The sequence below is a fragment of the Pogona vitticeps genome, chromosome 1, assembly GCF_051106095.1.
Source record: "Pogona vitticeps strain Pit_001003342236 chromosome 1, PviZW2.1, whole genome shotgun sequence".
Classification (NCBI taxonomy): domain Eukaryota; kingdom Metazoa; phylum Chordata; class Lepidosauria; order Squamata; family Agamidae; genus Pogona; species Pogona vitticeps.
The window spans coordinates 299,992,400-300,012,638 of record NC_135783.1 but is presented as its reverse complement, the minus strand read 5'-3'; the positions used below and the strand labels follow the sequence as shown (position 1 = coordinate 300,012,638).

The 20,239-nt window shown below is 40.8% G+C and overlaps 1 protein-coding gene across 2 annotated transcripts in view; it reads left to right on the top strand.

Moving 5' to 3' along the window:
• The window catches only part of STARD9 (StAR related lipid transfer domain containing 9), a 143,765-nt gene that overhangs the window by 34,864 nt on the left and 88,662 nt on the right, over positions 1 to 20,239 (top strand). For both annotated transcript variants that reach the window (XR_013543923.1, XM_072986211.2), the window contains exons 4-7: positions 12,991 to 13,107; positions 13,658 to 13,690; positions 13,800 to 13,861; positions 14,059 to 14,171. Coding sequence is in view for 1 of the 2 variants with exons in the window: in XM_072986211.2 (XP_072842312.2) it covers positions 12,991 to 13,107; positions 13,658 to 13,690; positions 13,800 to 13,861; positions 14,059 to 14,171 (325 nt within the window). In the remaining variant the exon portion in view is untranslated. The remainder of the gene's footprint in view (positions 1 to 12,990; positions 13,108 to 13,657; positions 13,691 to 13,799; positions 13,862 to 14,058; positions 14,172 to 20,239) is intronic.

The window sequence follows — 20,239 nt, the reverse complement described above, 5'->3', positions numbered from 1 at the left end:
ACAATCTCCCTTTTTATAGACTGGGAATTTCTTCAGGTCAGCCTTTGACAGGCGTCCCTCAGAACCATCTGGACTCAGGTTATTATTGTTATTTCGATTCAACAACTCAAGTTTTCTGATCTCATATGCCATCTTTTCTTTTTCCAGAGCAATTTTCTCACTCTCTATTTGTCTTTGCCTTTCTCGCTCTCTCTCCTTTAAGTCTAATTCCCTCATCCTAAGTTCATGTTGATACGCTAAGTGCATTTTCCTATATTCTGCTGTCTGTTCACCACCAATATCCCCTTGCACAGAGCCAAAATCATCCTCAGACCCATTATCCACTAGTGTTGGGTCTTCCTGGTCCCCCATTTCCACAACCTGACTGCGGGTTAGAGGCATAATTTTCCCTCAGGCTTCTGTTCCAACTTACAGGCCTTGATTTTAAAAGGTACACTTTTTTCCTGTCAGTGGGTCTGTTCTACAGTTACTGCTCTACCAGCACTGGCAAGCTAGCTACTGTTGCCAGGCTTCAGCCTCCAGCTAGGCCTCTTAATAAACAGAGTAAAATTTCTTTTTCTCTGTCTGTGGTACCAGTCGTAAAATATACAGCTCTGCCTCTCTTTTTTAGGCTTGCTGTCCAAAATGGAAAGTTCCCTCAGCGTAGCTGTCTCCTGGCTTCTGCTCTGCCCCCTCAGAGTTACACAAACTCAGGACAGGCCAGCCACACCACAGCCTCTGCCCTTTTGGGACGCTTTTCCCACCAAAATGTCTCCTCAGAGCTTCCCTATCTTTAGTCCCCAGTCTGAGTTCCAGCACACCTCTACTAGACGTTCTCCCCGTGAGACACGTCCTAGAAGGTAACCCACACCTTCACTCAGACTTCCCTGACTAAAACCCCTGCTCTGGGCACAACACAGCCAAGGCTTCACTGGATCTTTTCGAATCCCACAACGCTGGCACCACTTTATCATGTAACAACCTCCTTCTCTGTTTCACCAAAGAGGCCTGTTACACTATATCAACACTCTCTCACACTTCAGGTAGACTGCCACCAGCCATTCCCTATAATGAGTCACACAGACAGGAATGGATTTCAAAAACAAGAGAACTAAAATTTATTGATTGGTACACACTTGGATTGGCAAACAAATAAAACAAGAGACTATTTAAATCAAGGCACTAGCATAAACAGATTCTAAATGTTTGTTCATACAGAACACAGAGCTCACACAGAACTCCACAAAACTCAATACAGAACTGCTCCAGCAGAACTTAAAACAGAACTCCCTCATGACACACTTTCCCCAATATATATCCATCCCAGCCCCACCCACTGATGTCCCGCCTTCCTCCCACTATTGGATGTTAAACTCCCTCCAAAACCTTGAAGGACAGGAGACATCATAGCTGGCTGTAACAATCTGTATACATCTTTGACAATTTTTCTGGGGTCATGTGCCATCTATAAAACATCTTATATATATTCTCTTTAAAGTTCACCGATCTTGTAAGCTTTATATTATTTTGCCATATTTTCAGCCATTGATCAATATCAATGTTATGCCCTATATTTTGTGCCCACTTAATCATACATTCCTTAACCATTTCATCTTGCATCTTAATTTCCAACATATAATTATACATTTTCTTAACAGTTTGTTCTTTTGAACCTAATAAAAGTTTGTCAAAAATCGTTTGCTCTAAGTAGAAGCCTTCTATTTTATCTTTTGTATATCTAGATTCTAGCTGTGCTCTAGGCCACCACTCTATATATATATTCTGTAACTCTAGCTCTTCTTTAGACTTTAGTTCACCATCCTTTTTTAATAGATCTTGATATTTTAAAAGATTTGTTTTTGTCATAAGACTGGGTTGGATAAAGGCCTCTAACGGTGACACCCATACAGGTATTTTATAATAAATTTGTTGTACAATTTTTCTCCACATTCCCAGTAAAGCTCTTCTTATCATATGTGAATTAAAATTTTTTTGTTCTTTGTCCTTTTTATACCATAAATAGGCATGCCAGCCTAATTGCAAATCATGTCCCTCCAAGCTAAGTAATCTATCGTTTTCTAGAGTTATCCATTCTTTTATCCAATCTAGAATACAGGCTGTATAATACAGAACCCAGTCAGGAAGACCAAAGCCACCCCTCTGCTTAGCATCTTGCATTGCCTTAATTTTAATTCTTGGTTTTTTACCTTGCCATATAAATCTCATGATTATCTTATTAAATTCTTTGAAAAATGACTGTTTTAATATTATAGGGATTGACTGAAATAAGAATAGGATTTTTGGTAAAATAGTCATTTTAATTGCTGCAATTCTTCCCAACAACGATAGTTGTAATTTGTCCCATTTCTCCAAATTGTTCTGTATCTCCTTCATTAGTTTCATGTAGTTATCTTTGAATAATGTACTTGTCTTCTTTGTAATTTGTATTCCTAAATATCGAATTTTCTTCTCCTCATGAAAGTTCGTCTTCTCTATTAGCTCTTGCCTTTCATGTTCTCTCATGTTTTTGGTAAGTAATTTAGTCTTCTTTTGGTTTATTCTCATTCCTGCCATGTCACCAAAAATTCTTAACGTTGTCATCAGGTCCTCTATTGAATCCAATGGTTCTTCCAATATGATAACTAAATCATCCGCAAAGGCCTGGAGTTTGTAGACTTGACCTTTCACTTTTAATCCTTTCAATTCTTTTTTGTTTCTAAGTTGGTTCTGTCTTGATGGGGCGTAACAATAACAAGTAACCACAATGTTTGTGATATGTAATTATTTAATATGTACTTTAATTTTAGTTTGGTTTTTTCATTGGGCATATGAGGTGATAAAAAGTGTATTTTATTAAAAATGTATGCAATTGTGTTTGTGTGTGGACACCTGCAAGCACTCTCCCATGCACACAATTTCCAGAGGGTAGCCATTATAGTCTGTTGTAACAGAAACAACAAAAAGTCCTGTGGGCTTATTTATTTATTACAATATATGCTTTTGTAAACCTGTATTTATTACAATGTGTCCTTTTGCCAACTTCTCATACAGTGTTGAAACAACACGGGAAGTAGCAGTTACCGGTTATAAGTCTTTGCTCGATTGGTGTAGACTCTGTAGAGCATGATGCCAGGGGCTACTTCCGACGGTGGGAGAGGTCATTGTATCTCACTAGGTACCTACCGCCCGCCTTAAGCTGGCCAGTCTCCAGCTAGTAACGTGCTACCTCGCCACTGTCTGTTAACCTGATGGGGTGTGTGGGTTTAGGGTGAAAGCTGAGAAGCAGATCGATAATCCTGCACCATGCAACAACCATAAAAAACTTCTTCCCTAAAGTTGGGCACCTGGAATCTTCGGACAATGAACCCCGTTTTTTCCGAAAACCTGCAGGAAATAGACGACGTGCAGAAGACAGCTGTCATCGATATGGAGCTAATTAGCTGCAGATAAACATTGTTGCCCTGCAAGAGCTGATTGCCAGACATGGGATCTGTCAAAGAAAAAAAAATTCTCATTCTTCTGGCAGGGAAAACAATTGAATGAGACCAGGGAACATGGTATTGGCTTTGCAGTCAGAAATACACTGCTGAGATCCATTGTTCCACCTACTGTGGGGAGTGAAAGAATCCTGTCTCTGCAGCTCCACTCATTGGCGGAATCGGTCACCCTCATTAGTGCATATGCACCAACACTATCATCTACAACAAAAGTCAAAGACAAATTCTATGACTATCTGGCAGTTGCTGATAGCTAACTGTTTTTAAATTTGTAATGCCGCCCAGAGTAGACCTTTGGTCTAGACGGGCGGGGTAGAAACCCAATTAGATAAATAAATAAATAAATAAAAAATACTATCCAAAAATCCCCGAGAGAGAGCCAGTGTTCATTCTTGGAGACTTTAATGCTAGCATTGGTGCTGATCACAATTCTTGGCCCACTTGTCTAGGCCGTTTTGGCATTGGGAATATGAATGAAAATGGCCAACGCTTGCTGGAGTTTTGCTGTTATTATGGTCTTTGTGTCAGCAACACATTCTTTGTTATGAAGCTTCAGCACGAAGTTTCCTGGAGACATCTAAGATCGAAGCATTGGCATCAGCTCGATTTGATCCTGAATAGACATTCTAGCCTTCCCAGTATTACGATCACACCCAATTACCAGAGTGCTGATTGTGATACTCATTACTCCTTGGTGTGCAGTAGAGTAAAACTGCGAAGAAAGAGATTTATCACACAAAAAAGAAAGGAAGACCACATATTGACATCAGCAAGACTCACAATCAAAGAAAAGTGCACAGAGTGCTGTCCTCTGAAGATGCTGGCCACAGAGACTGGCGAAACGTTAGGAAGAACAACCTTCAGAACACGGCCAAAAAGCCTGAAAAACCCACAACAACCAAAAGTGGAGGAATTATCCCAAGTGCTCGAGGAAATCCTTCTAGACCCGGCTGATGCAAATGCACCTGAACGATGGGGACATTTCAAGAATGCTGTGTATTACACTGTCTTGTCCACATTTGGAAAGAAGATCAAAAAGATGGCCGATTAGTTTGAAGCCCATTTGGAAGAGTTGATGCCAGCCATCAGGGATAAGAGGAAAGCTCTAGCAACATACAAAGCCTGTCCTTGTGAGTACAACATGCAGGCTCTTCTACTTGCTCATAGCAAAGTCCACCAGACTGCCAGGAGATGTTCCAACGATTATTGGTTTCAGCTCTCAGATACAGATAGCAGCGGACAGAGGTAATATCAAGGGAATATATGATGGTATCAAGCAGGCTTTAGGTCCAATACAGAAGAAATCTGCTCCCTTGAAGTCTGCTACAGGCGGTGCAGCACTACTCTGAGCTATATTCCAGAGAGAATGTAGTAACCGAAGAGGCACTAAATAACATTGAGTGCCTGCCTGTCTTGGAAGAGTTGGACAGTGAACCAACTTTAGCAAAAATAAAACAGTGAACCAACTTTAGCAGAAATAAAAGTGGCATTCGGTTCCCTCGCCTCTGGCAAGGCACCTGGGAAGGATAACATCCCTGCTGAAGTGCTGTAAAGAGATCATCACCACCGATCTGTATGAAATCTTTTGTCTTTGCTGGAGGGAAGGTGGAGTACCACAGGACATGAAGGATGCAAACATCGTCACATTGTATAAGAACAAAGGAGATGGGGCGACTGCAATAACTACGGTGGGATCTCTCTTCTCAGCGTTGTAGGGAAGCTGCTTGCCCATGTTGTGCTGAAGAGACTCCAGGTTTTTGCAGACAGAGTCTATCCAGAATCACAGTGTGGATTTTGAGCTAATAGATACATCACTGACATGGCATTCTCCCCCCGACAATTGCAGGAGAAATGTAGGGAACAACAACAGCCACTCTTTGTGGCCTTCGTAGATCTGACAAAGGCTTTGATTTGGTTAGCAGGGACGGCCTTTTAAAAATCCTTCCCAAGATTGGATGTCTACCTCGACTCCTTAACATTGTCAGGTCCTTTCATGAGGAAATGAAGGGCACTGTAGTTTTTGATGGCTCAACGTCAGATCCCTTTGACATCCAAAGCGGAGTGAAACAGGACTGTGTCCTCATGCCAAGACTTTGGATTTACAATCAGCCTGAAGAAAACACAAGTCATGGGCTAGGGCATGGGCTCACCTCCGTCTATTACAGTACCATCTTCACACAAAAATTGCAGGTTGTTCATGACTTTGTGTACCTTGGCTCCACGATCTCTGACACTCTCTCTCTAGATGTCGAGCTGGATAAACGCATTGGCAGAGCAGCTGTTCTCTAGACTCACAAAGAGAGTATGGCTTAATAAGAAGCTGCTTCCATATCATATCTATGTGCAATATGGCATAACTGCTCTCAGAATAAAGAAAAGCCCCTTTAAGTTCACTCAATTTCCCTCTCAGGGAGGGAGCCTGAGATACCCACCTGCACACAGTTGTTCAAGCTTTTAGTAGGTTCCAGACTATTCCTAGAACAAGACTCTGTCTGCTGATTTGTTTTGAATCCAACTTCTCCTCATAGTTTCAGAGTAAACTTAATCTTAGAAAGACACATTATGCCACAGACTAGTTACTTCTGATGAAATTGTGTTGATACTGCTATTGCTGATAGTATTTAATATTGGGAATGTTTTGAGCCCTAAACATTAGCTATATGCAAATAATGGCAATGTTGAGAAGGCCAGTTCCTTTATGGTTTCAAAAATGTGAAATATTGCATTTGATATTTATTTTATATCCCACTCTGAGCATTTAAAACAAAAGTTAGGCATAGTCCAATATGGAAAAGTGTAGCATAAGCTCGTCTAAATATTATTTTTAAAGCAGAAAAAGGTAAAGGTAAAGGTTCCCCTTGACAATTGTTGTCCAGTCGTGTTCGACTCTAGGGGGCGGTGCTCATCACCATTTCCAAGCCATAGAGCCAGCGTTTTGTCCGAAGACAATCTTCCGTGGTCACGTGGCCAGTGCAACTTAGACACGGAACGCTGTTTCCTTCCCACCGAGGTGGTCCCTATTTATCTACTTGCATTTGCATGCTTTCGAACCGCTAGGTTGGTGGGAGCTGGGACAAGCGACAGGCACTCACTTGGTCACGTGGATTTGATCTTATGACTGCTGGTCTTCTGACCCTGCAGCACAGGCTTCTGCAGTTTAGCCCGCAGCGCCACCACGTCCCTTGTAGCACATCAGCTTGTAGCAGGACACAAATATATTTTGACAAATAGTGATATCCAGAGACTCATAGTCGAAGGTTGCTTATATGTTCCATTGATTTTTCTCTACCTGTAATAATTTTGAGTGGAATTTAAGTATCTAAGTGCCAAAAGCCTTTCTTTTTTTAATAAGCAGGTTTTTTTGCAACCTTAAGATTGCTGGAATGTTGTTCCTTTTTTTTTTTAGAAGACAGCAGTAACATAAGTAAAAGCAGATGTTGAAAGAGTTCTACAAAGCAACTTCTAAGATTATGCCAGATCCAAATGAGATTTCCAACACTTTGTTTTTCTACAGAAAGCCTCAAGGGCAAAAAGTTGCCTTTGATTTTATTTTATAAATCAAGTACATGTATGAGATTACAAGGGATAAAGTTGTTTAAACTTCTCATGGTAGTATAGAGGAGTATTTCAGTCTAAAATGAGAATCTGAAGGGATCAATATGATTTTTCCCATTCAGCTGTGTAGCTTGTAGTTTGTTTCACATCAGCTTTAATACAGTGCATCTGTACCCTAAAATCTGTAACTCTGAGCTCAGGGATATAATGCAGAAATACTTTGAATGTGCCTTACAAAATGGTATACTAATTCCTGGAAGATACATGGCAAAACGTATCTTTCTATAAGACTCTCATTCCATTACTTTCTTTAAAGCTAACTTGTTTTTTTATACTCTTTGGAGAAAACTTATTTTTTGATTGCTTCTATCAGAGGTCGTCAACCCCTAGTCTGCGGCCCCATGCCAGTCCATGGCCTGAGTTGGACTGGACCGCGAAGACAGACCTCCTGTCCCCGCATGCACTCCCCTCCCCACAGCTACTTTGCACACGCGTGCACGGACCAGCGTCACTGCGAGTGTTCCCCCACCCCTTCACGCATGTGCACGAGCGTTCACGCAAAGGGGTGGGCAGGTGTGCGGGCGGATGGGCGTGCAGGCACCCTGTGCATGTGCGAAGGGGTGGGAGAGTGCTCGCGTCGGCACGGGCAGGTGAGTGCTCCCCCACCACTTTGCGCATGCGCCCAAGTGCCCCAGCACCACACGAAAGGGTGGGTGGGTGGGCATGCAGGCGCCCCTGCACATGCGTGAAGGGGTAGGGGAGCGCTCACTCTGACGCTCCCCCGCCACTTCGCACATGCACCTAAGAGCGCGTGCACCTGCAGGGGGGACACCTTCCTCGGAGGCTCAGCCGGTCTGCAGTCCCAAAACAGTTGGGGACCACTGGTTTCTATGAACCTTCATTGCCCTCCAAACATGTCCCTTCGGGGCCCATGAAACTGCAACAGTGTGTCTGCTTTGGAACAGAATTGGGGATAAGCCTGTTGCACATATGCTCCATTTATAAGTATGTCACTGTTTTACCTTTTTAAATGGCCCTTTTTGAAGATAATTGTTTCATGTAGCCAGGAGTCTTTCCAAATAAAAAAAGGGGGCAGATTCAATCATTCTCTTTCAAGATTAGCAATTTACAGTGGTGCCTCGCATAGCGAGGTTAATCCGTTCCGGATTAAACTTCGCTATGCTGAAGCATTGTTGAACGGGGCAGGGAATTCCATTGGAATGCATTAAACATGTTTAATGCATTCCAAATGGGCCGAATACTCACCGTTCAGCGATGCTTCTTAATGGCTGGCAGCCATTTTTGCGCCCTCCCCTCACTTAACGAGGGCGCGAAAACGCTGCGCGTGGCCATTTTGGGCCATTTCCGGGCTTCTGGCGGCCATTTTGGCCGCCTAACAGCTGATCGTCGGGCTTCGTTTTGCGAATTTTGCCCTATTAAAAAAACGTTAAGTGATCGCATTAGCGATCCCAAAAAAGGGATCGCTATGCGATTTCATCATTGTATGATGCGCTCGTTAAGCGAGGCACCACTGTATTTGATTTGTTTCAAATCTGGGGATATTTAAAGTTGGTTGTTTCTGCATGGGGAAACAGTTTTACTTTAAAAATATTGAAAAACATTCATCCAAACTTCCTCAAATTTGGCCCAGAGCAAGAGCAGACTGTCTGCTACATCTGTGCCAGCATTGGTGCTGATCCAAAGTCCCATTTGAAAGTCACAGTTTTTTGTTTGGGCTGCCCCCAGCTTTAGAATTGCCTTATAGAATGTTGATTTATTCTGCCAGCACAATAACACCACTGCAGTCCATGATTTGCTATTGATAACCCATGGCTATGACCATGAAATCTAGTATTTATAGGAAATACAGTGGTGCCCCACTTGACGATTACCTCGTTAGATGGGGAAATCGCTTAACAATGAAGTTTTTGTGATCGCTTTTGCGATCGCAAAACAATGTTTTAATAGGGAAAAATTGCTTAACAATGATCGGTTCGCTGCTTTGGGGAACCGATTTTTTGCTTAACGATGATCAAAACAGCTGATCGTCGGGGTTTCAAAATGGCCACCCACTGTGTAAAATAGTCCCCCGCTGTGTTTTAGGACAGATTCCTTGCTTTACAGGCACTGGAAAATGGCCGCCCCATGAAGGGTCTTTGCTGGACGATGAGGTATTTCGTCCATTGGAACGCATTGAACCGGTTTTCAGTGCATTTCAATGGGATTTTTACTTTCGCTTGACGACAATTTTGTTCTACAGTGATTTTGCTGGAATGGATTAGCCTCGTCAAGTGAGGCACCCTGTAGTTGCAGCAACAGTGTAGTGAGTAGCAGGCAACTAGTGGGAGGGAAATTAAACAGATAAATAATAGAGCTGTCCATGGATCTCCCAGTTTGGTTCAGGTGCTGCTTTGGCTCCCCTGAAATGGACCTGATCTGACTTGGAATTGCCTGGTTTCCCCCTTCCTGGATTCAAACTCATTGTGATATTCAGCTTCACTTCCAGGGGGCACACAAATGGGTGTAACTTTGGGGCAATTTGCCATGAAATTTAGTAGCATGGTAGATATCAAAGATAGGATTTACTATGCTAGATTCCACCCCTTGTCTAGAGGGGTGGTGTATTAAGTCTAATAATAAAAAAATAAATATACATAAATATTGAGATTTTCAGATCTGTGTCAGGTTTGCCACTTTAAAAATGTTATTGTTTTTACTTTTTTAATTTCTTCCTCTCATTTTTAATCTGCAGCTACTTGCTGCCCGGCATAGGAATGTGTATCTTTTCTGTTGAAATTTAGGTATAAAAAGGAAGAAGAGGTGCTGGTTATTCAGCTATTAGAAAGGAGGAGCTCAAAGTGCAGCAACATACTGTGTCCTGCACTTTTCCCTCTTACTATGGAAACTATTTACTAGCCAGTGCCCTAAGTCGCAAACAACCTTGCAGTCATATCTTTCAAGACATGCAGGACGTATTTTTTTCAACATTTTTGCTAATCTGGATTTGTACTTTTGGAATAATCATAAATAACCACATCAGTACTGTAGTGGTGGGTTTGTGAACAAGGTATGTTTGTTTTTGTGCAAAAACCTGATTCCCCTTGAGCAAGAGTGTTTGGCTGAAGGGAAAAGAGAGTTTTAGGCTGCAGAGGACTGGGGAAAACTGGTATTTTATTTTTATTCATTCATTCATTCATTCATACATTCATTCATACATTCATTCTATTTATACCCCACCTATCTGGTCATTTTGACCACTCTAGGCGGCTTACAACATAAAAACATAACAAATACAAGAAAAATTATAACAATTAAATAATTCTGCAAGCTGGGAAAAATACAAAATAAATCAAATAGATAGCGAAGGGAAGAGGGTCAGGAATTAACTTGGGGGGGAGGCCTGCCTATACATCCACATTTTTAATTGATTTTTAAAAGTACCCAGCGAAGGTGCAGCATGAATCTCCAGAGGCAGATTGTTCCAAAGGCGAGGAGCCACCGCCGAGAAGGCCCGGTTCCTTGTTTTTTCCTTCTGGGCCTCCCTCGGCATCAGGCTCCTCAGCCTCACCTCCTGACTCGCATGAGTGACACGGGTAGAGCTAGGTGGGAGTAAGCGTTCCACTAAGTATCGAGGTCCAAATCTGTAGCATTTGCTTACGCAGTGGTTAAGCCAAAGGTGGTGAAATACAGTGTGGAATAAAATATAAATCCAAAGTGACCTCAGTCAGAGGTCAGAGACCCACAGGATCCTGTGATAGAAGAGTGTAGGAGATATCCTTGGTCTTGACAGGGCTCCAGTTTCCAGTCTCCTTTTCTATTTTAATTATGTGGTGACTCCTCAATATCTTCCTTAGAATATTGTTATTGTCAGTTTCCCTATTTCTACTTTCTAGCACATATTTTTATTTTGAAAAGATTAGTTTATATCCTTAAAGCGCTGAATTCTTCTACTCCAGCCATTCTCAATGAGGGGGTGTATGGCCTCCTGGCATATTTGAAGGGGGCCACAGACCAGAAACAATTCTTCACACATCACCTTATGAAGTTTGTTATGCAACTGGTTCGGCCTGTGCTTATTTCGCATTCTGTTTATGTCCATGGCCAAAAAAAAAAAAAAAAAAAAAAAGGTTGAGAATGGATAGTCTGATGCAGGTTGGTCCCAATCTGCAGTGGAACCAAGTCAGGGCTACTCACTTTGATTTGGGGCATCCTCAAGTCAACACAAATTCTCCCAATATAACTTGGAATTTAATATTCATTTAAAGTTGGTAAATACGGCTAATAAATCTGTAGACAGGGACTCTTCAGGTTACCTATCATTAAAGAGGTAATTTCGTAACTGCTTAAAGTATCAGAGTGTGCAGCAGGAGCTTTTCTCACCTCATATTAATTGAAAATTAGCTTGCTCTATTTTGTGATTGATCCTTGGGACTTAAGCACAAGATTCTTTTGAAGTCTGTTTTCTTAGACCCAAATGTGCTTGAGGCACATCTCTCCAATACTAACATGCTCTAATCATGGGCTATCTATGACATCTTTTCCATTCCAAAGTTACAACACATTTGATATGCAGATTTCTTTCTCCAGTCTATTCCGCTTTCACTTTGTGTGAGAGAGACGGTCAAATGGAATCTTGTCTCCACAATGACTACCTGCCTATCCCTCTGCATGGAAGTCAGTTTTAGGGACTTCTGCAACACGTTCTGTGTTTTGTTTTGTTTTGTTTTCCTCTGTTATCCTGACTAGATTTTCTGAGACAGGAAATGGAAGTTTTAGAGGTGATGGACTTTATTGTTATGCAGTGAAATTGCAGAGCAACACTATTAACCAATGTTCCTCTTGAAACTCCATTTTTACTTTCACAAAAAGAGTGGGCTAGAATGCCTCCAGGCTGTATGCTATATGCATGCTTTCTGGTTGCACACTCCTACCGGTCTGACAAAAATGAGAAACACCGCAAATGTAGCAGGTGCAGCATCCTGGTGAAAACCTAGTATTTTGCTGCACCTGCTCTATCATGGCAGTGTAGAGCTGTGCCTGATCACTGTATAAGCCAACGCAGAACTGCCAAGTGCCTGAGCCAAAGCGTAAATAAGGCCAGATTTTATTCTTTTGAAGGTAAGTGTGGTGAGTGGTTCTTCTAATGTGAATTAATCAGTTCTCTGAACTAAAGTTCACATTATTCACTAGCTAATGTGTTACTTTTTAAAAAATAAGTGAAATGGTAATGCAGGAGTTTTTCATTCACTGACAGGTTGTTATTAGGAAGTATAGAGGTTGTCTTGGTTTAAATCTTTTCCCTCTGATATCCCTTCTTAGGGTGTAATTTGATATTGTGTGCCATGTAATTTTATGTGATACTACCCCTGATCTTAGCCAAAAGACTGAGGAGTCCATTTCTATGATGCATTGTAATACAGACCCATTAGATAAAATGGTATTTTTCTTTTGTGAACTATTATTTTTCATGTAATTATATTCTGCCTTTAAATATACAAAGCCTGTTAATGTACCCTGGTCTAGAAATCTTAATCTATATATTCATTCATATCTTCCATATGTTGAATTATGTTTTTCCTTGGTTTTTCATTTCTTTTCTTATAAGCTGCTCCAAAAGATTTTTCGATAGCTTCAGTCTTTCTGTACCAGAACAGTTCATCCCCAAGCTGGTTACACATTCTTTATTTGTAATCAGTCCAGAATGAAGTAGTCATTGCAGACTTAAAACCTCAAATAATCTTTTCAGCAATAGTTGGAGCATGGCATTCACTTTGAGAATCATCATCATTATAATAAAATTGTTATACCTTCCCATATCACCCCAGTTTTGAGAAATACCCTGTTTATGGTAGAACTCAAAAGCATTGTGAAAAGTAGATCCATTTTCACAAGCCAGAAATTCTTGGAGATAGACTTAATTAGTAAATATAATTTTTTTGTCTTTCTTTTTTCATTACAGGTTTTCCAGGACCTTGGTACTTCAGTACTATCTGGTGCTTTTAAAGGATACAATATTTGCCTTTTTGCATATGGACAGACAGGTTCAGGAAAAACATACACTATGATGGGAACACCAGTGAGTTATATTGTACTTCATATTTGTTTTCTTTAGATTTCCTTTATGTGTAATGGGACAGATTTAAAACAATGCATATTTCATGTTACCGTTTTGATTGCTTACACAGTTATACATATATTAGAAATGAGCATATAAATAGAAAAGTAAATGTCAAGAATCCTTGTTAATGTGATTTCAGTTTGATTATTGAATGTCACCTAGAGTTCTTGTTGCTAGAGCAGGACTCTTTTCATAATCCATCCTTATCTAGTTTCTTCCCATTCTTTTACTGCTTTTTGTTCTCAAGATGGATACCAGTCCTTTGCTGTCAGGCACACACCTTCCTACCTCTCCTTCCCTTCATAGCAAGAAGAAAACTGACACTGCTTAAACTGAAGTAGCTGGTTGCATAGTTGCTACTGCTAGTTACCTAAAGCAATTTTGTCTCCATATCTATTGCTCTGGTATTTTTCTGTTCTCTTAGCAGATGTAGCATGTTATGTGCATACTAGTAACTTCCAAGCTCAAACTGTAGTCAGTCTTAATAATCTTTCTTTTACTTTTCTAGACATCAATTGGATTAACACCTCGAATATGTGAGGTATGTTATCAAACCAAATACTTATAATTTATCTTGCTTACATTTCCTTAGGGCTTTTCTCCCTCCAGAATGCAAGCAAGCAAATAAAAATAATGTTTGATTTCTATAGGGTCTGTTTTCAAGGGAAGACAACTATTCAAAACAGTCGGCATCTTGCAGAGTGGAAGTCAGGTAGATCTGTCTTTCTGTTGTCATGAAGTTCTATCAATTATACCTCCTGAGGAGGCAGGTATTGTGCTGCATGCATAACATCCACCTGATGGTCAGACAGGATGGTGCAATGTTGTTCCCTCACTCTGTAGTGCATCTGCTTGATGGGAAGTGCATCCTGACTGTCCCAGAATTATTGTATCATTACTTCTTTTCAGTTTCCTCGAAATTTATAATGAGCGGGTCCGTGATTTGTTAAGGCAGTCAGACCATAAGAAACCATATACACTTCGTGTCCGTGAGCATCCTGTGATTGGTCCCTATGTGCAAGGTTAGTAATTTATACTAAGACTCTAGATTGATATTATGTGCACATTCAGACTTTCTCTCCTCCCATCAGGGAGAAAATATGATACTTAAAATGGAATCCCAGGATGATGATGTGATTTTTATTATGATTGAACAGGTATGAGAGTGGGAAATGTAACAACTAGAAATGGTTGAGCTTCAAAGGGCTTCCTCCAGATTAACTCAAAAATTGTTCCTCTCCTCCCATCACCAGATTGGAAGTGCTTAATTAATCGTTTTGAACCAGACTAGAATTCCACCCTAGAATCTTCTCCCTGATTCTCAAAGTACCCCTCTCTCTATTTGTTCTTGTAGGAAGGGGGGGAACACACCAAATGTGACAGTATTTGGAAGGGTAAAAGCCAACGTGGGTACAGCTAGATTTTATTTTTCATCTGCAAAGTACAGTGGTGCCTTGATTTATGAACTTAATCCGTATTGGAATGGTGTTCTTAACTCAAAACATTTGTAAGTCAAATCAGCATTTCCCATAGGAATGCATTGAAAGCCGATTAATCAGTTCTGGCTGTTTTTTGTTCTTATGTCGAGGCGCTGTTCTTAAGTCACAGCATTTGTTCCCATAGGAACGAATGCAAAGCTGGTTAATCCGTCCTCTACCACAGAGGTCGTCAACCCCCAGTCCGCAGTCCATGGACGGTCCGTGGCTTGAGCCTGACCGGGCCGTGAAGACAGACCCCCTGCTGCCCCCTGCATGCACTCCCCTCCCCACAGCTGCTTTGCACGCGCATGTGCCAGCGCCGGCGAGAGTGCTCCCTCACCCCTTCATGCAAGCACCTGGACGCACGAAGCAGCTGTGGGTAGGGGAGTGCATGTGGGGGGCAGGAGGTCTGTCTTTGTGGCCCAGCGGTGGCGGCAATGCGGTGGGGGTGGGGGTAGGCAAGAGCCGGGAGGCAGAGCATGGCCAGGTGCTCCGGCTGCTGGCCTCCCGGCGGTGGTGGGGTAGGAGTGGGCAAGTGCCGGGACGCACAGCATGGCCGGGTGCTCTGGCTGCTGGGCTCCCGGTGAGCTCCAACGAGGCCAGGGTCGGTGCTCCTCACCGCCTTTAGTAGGCCTATGCTGCTGCTGGTGCCTCCAGCTCCAGAACCGGCACCAGCGGCTGCATTTGAATTTCTCACGGAGGGCAGCGAAGAGTAAAATAAAAATGTTTAGTAAATTTTTAAAAAAAGACTCCCAGGCTGCTGCCGCCGCTGGCACACACTCCCTCACCCCTTCAAGCATGCACCCACATGCAGGGATGGGATGGGCGTGTGGATGGGCAGGCACTCCTGCGCATGGGCGAAGTGGTGGAGGAACACACACGTGGACACTCCCCAACCATCTTCCTTAGAGGCTCCGCCAGTCTGCACTACTAAAAAGGTTGGGGAACGCTGCTGTACCACTAGGGGGAGAATTTTTTAAAAAAACATAAGATGAACTTAGGTTAAAAGAAGGGCAGGAAAGGAGGGAGGGAACAATGGGGAAAAGAGGGAAGAAAGAAAGAAGGTCATCACTGGGGCACACAGACCCCCTCAGACAAAGGTTTGTGCTTTTAAGTACAAAAAGAGAGAATACAGAGAGAGAAGACAATGGGGGGTGGGGGAGAGAGACTTGACTCTAAACTGCATTTTACAGCCTGCCTGCATCAACAGCCAGCACAACCCCTCACAGAATATTTTCTGATTTTAAGAAAAAATGACTCTGAAGCCACATTTTAAACCCACACATTTTAAAACAGAAGAGTGCAGAAACCCTAGAAGCCACAGAATGCAAAAATAAATAAAGTTTACATTTTAAAATTACTGTACAGTCTATTTTTCACATTTAATTTTAATTTAATATTACCGTCTACTTTTCACATTTTATATCCACACTGCAAGACCCATCAGAGCACAGAAACAGAACCCCCACCTAACCCTACCCCCCAGCTGCAAAAAAACCCTGTACAGTAAATATAGTGCACTCACCCAGAACAGGCAGTCTCTCTGTTTTAAAAAAGAATGTCAAAAATCCAAAAAAATCAAACATTTAAAAAAGTACAGTATCAGGCAATACTAGGCAGTCTGAAGTCTCTCCATATACACTCTCTAACCACTGGGACGAGTGAGGTAGCAGACAAGCAGCCTCTTCACTGGCCAAGTTCAAATTTCACGCTTTCCCTGCCTTCCCTGCGGGTTTTGGCTTTTTTTTGCTCGTAACTTGAAGCTCCACTCGCAAGTCGAAGCAAAATTTTGCTAACGGAGCTGTTCGTAATTCAAAATGTTCGTAAGTCGGGATGTTTGTAAGTCGAGGCACCACTGTAGTTGTTTCTTACTGTAACAGGAACTAGTAGAACTATTTATCCCTATAGAAGAGGAAAAATATGCAGAGACACTAGGATGAGTCATGGGCTTAGACTTTAGGTACCCATCTTCCCTATCCCAGAAGTTAGATCCTGAAGGGACATTTAAAAACTGCAAGCACCACAGGAATAAAATCAGGATGTGATACAACTGTCCACACTCTTTTTTGACCGTCACAGTGCACCCTATCTCAATACAAATTAATTAATTGAAATAGCTCTGTTAATCCACCTTGGAGAAGGGGGAAAGACTACAACAGGAGCAAAATGACTTGCATAGGAGAAGTGTACTCTCCACTGTTCAGCAGCAGGAATCATGATTGTCCAGTTCTGGTTTTTCCCCTCAAAAGAGTTCTTTCCTGCAACTCAACTCGAATGAATAGAGTTGCTTTATGCTATTAGTTTACATAGGGGCAGGATGGGGAACACAGTGGGAGTTCCTTTCCTGATTGCTGGAATTTAGAGCACTTGGAAACATTTGGGCTTGAGAGAGTCATGTTCAGTTTAGATTCCAAGTTGTCAAACCTTCTGGACAGAAATATGAGCCAGGTTTAGATTAATTCTGATGCCATGGCCATTTGGCATACTGCTAGAGTGAAATTTAACTGAGTGAAATTTGATTTAAAAGATCTATTGACTGAAAGCTAGCAACATAACATTACATTTGGCTGATGACATCAGATTGTCCTATCTTTTGGTGCCCCATCTATGCCTTGTCATTTATTTCTTCCAAGTGCTTTGAATGTAGCTTTCACTTAACTTTTTAAAGTTGCAGATTCTTCATTAAATGGTTCCTCTTTGAAGGAATTTGTCATTCTACAGTTTCTTCTGTATGGTTCTTTGGTATATTATGTCCATGTTTTCTTCCTTTTATCCTGATCAGTTGATGTTAATCATTTAGCATCCCTAATCTTGGTTTAGAACTCTCTCTAATGCAAATCCTGATGTCTAGTTACACAAGTGGAAGGGAAATGTATTACTAGCAGAAGCATAAATATTTTGGCACTATGCCTGTTTTAATGGTCTTCTTCTGGTTTACCCCAATTTTTAAAACCAATAATCCATCTACTATAAACTCCTGATCTTGTTTGTGGGGAGAATAGATTGTCTCCATCTTCTGCTTCCAATTACGTAGTCTTCTTTAATTTCTGTTTTGGTTATTGGGCAACATATGTGAGTACAATTCAGTACCTGAATCATGTATTTGCAATAAACAAATTGTTGACTTAACAGAATTCTACGTGTTGCCTTCTTCATAGGCTGTAGTACCTATATAGCCCTTCTTAGTCTGTGCTACCTACACTTTTATGTGATACTATTTTCAACAATAAATGGAATAAAAGTTTACAAGTTGTGGAAAATTTATCACCATTAATGATATTACACATTCAATGGAACATCATGATAGTCCTTCCAAGATTGTAATAGAGCTAGAGAGCATTATTATGAGCATTCTGGCCTTTCTAAAAACAGGAGTAATGCTTTTACTTATTATTTTAAATTAAACCCTAGTCTTGAATGTGAGGGTAGTAGATGGACAGTCTGCTGAACTAATAAATTTCTTCTGGCTGTCCAGGATTTTTATCATAAATACCAAGTGGATTTAATACAGTTCTGTTAGAAGAAACAAATTGTTATATTTCATGATAACTGCATTTGGTTTTATGCTGGCAATGAGTACATAGGCTTGCTTTTGGCAAATGAGACAAGTAATAATAAACATTACTTTATTACACTTATTATAATAAATTCTCAAGAGTTGTGGTGCCTGTTAATAGTGTTTCCTGGTGGCATTAATGATCAGAGAGGGTGGTCTCTTGTTCCCCTCTTCCCAAAAAGGATATGAACAGCAGCATAACAGGGACACTGGAGGAAGATGGCACCTGTCCAAGTCTGGGGGAATACTGCTTGGGCACTCCATATAAGGCTGCTGTTGCTTAACGTCTTTGTCTTTTGGTAGACCCTTAGGTTCCCGCAAAGCTCTGATGCTCTTCTGCTGCTAATGATGAAATGCTCCAGTTCAGATTTCTAGAACAGCTTGGCTGGATGCCTGAAAAAAATGAAATACAGTCTTTGTTTAACAATGTCATGTGACAGACATAAGCGTTGTGAGACAACACAAATCGAATTGATTTTATACTGGTGATTATATTTGGTTGAGTTACTAGTCAGATGGTAGTTTGCAACTATTCATGCAAAGTAGACTTTAAAAGCTTTGAAAAGTAGAAGTACTTATCAAATATTTCATATTTTCTTCAGTTGTTTATTTACTTTTGTAGTTAGATGAAGAATGTATATTTCTGGATATACTGTATTTTCTAGTTCAGCTTCATGCAGTGTAGTACATTTTTTAAAAAAGAAACACCATGCCTACATGGGTTTTAACAAAAGTTCAGCTTAGTAACATGTAGTTTTACCCTCATGTGAGCTTTGCTGAATTTAATTAGCTTTACAGCATGGAATAGTGGATTATACATGCAGAGACCTAAGAGTTAACATGGCTTTGTGGTTTAACCAGTCAGCTTGCTCAAATTGAAAACTTGTGGGAACTCTGTAGTATGTATCAAGTTCCCTTGCCTGTAGTGATCCTGAAGAGGTGACCTATTTGTGTACACAAAAAAGTACCTTTGGAGCTACCCCAATTCTTGAAGTGGACTGACTTGCATCAAATCACAGATTGCAGGCTTTCTCTATATTCAAGATACATCACAAGGCTTTACAATGCTTGGTTTTTTAAAATCAGGACAGTCTGTCCCCCTTTTGGGGAGGGGCAGAACTAATAAAACTGAATTGTGAATTACATTTGATCGACAGTTCTCCAGAGTAAAATTTGATGATATAAAAATAGTTTGATTTTTGAAACACATCTTAGAAGTCTACCAGTTTTTTTATGACTAACAAAAAAAGCAGACATACACACAATAGTTGAGGACACTTGTAAGAAAAACATTTGATATGATACCATCAGGTTGCTGATTCCCATACCCTGCTCCACTTCATTAGAGCTACATGTAAGGGTGAGGAAGTGCAGAACTTTAAGAGAACTGTAACATTTTGTTTTAATAGAAATTAGGGAAGCATAAGGAGACATGTGCAGTTATGGAATGGATTTTCATAATTAAACACATCGTCCAAGAAGTGTTTTCATTTGGTCTATTCTTATTTCAGAAGCACTGAATTTTCCAGTTATAAACCTAATGTTTTCTTTTAAACAATGAAACAAACCAAAAACAGTGCTAAACTCTTCAGATAGTTTTCAAACTATATCACAATTTTTTTTCTGAGGGTCATTTAAAGACCTTGAAACCCTTTCAGTGGTTCTTATTGAAATAGTTTCAGAATTCTTGTACACATGGTTCAGCTGTTAAGGAACCAACTTCTTTTAAAAGTCAGGAAATGAGGCAATTCAAGACATATTTAGCTCCAAAAGATTCTTGAGATCCCTCTGTGATTGTTAAACATAGATATTCTTATCTGAAACAACAAAATTGTCCCCTGACAGCTTGGTGATTGGACGCCCATTGCCACTAGACAAAGGTTCTCTTTAGCTATAGATCTAAACAATAGCCATTTCTTTAATTAATTTTTCAGAACATTTAATATAGTGAGTAAAAATAATTGTGTGCTATCAAGTCAATTCTAACTTATGAGGACCTTTATTTCAGGGTTTTATTGGTAGAGACTACCCAAAAGTGTTGTACTATTCCCTTCTT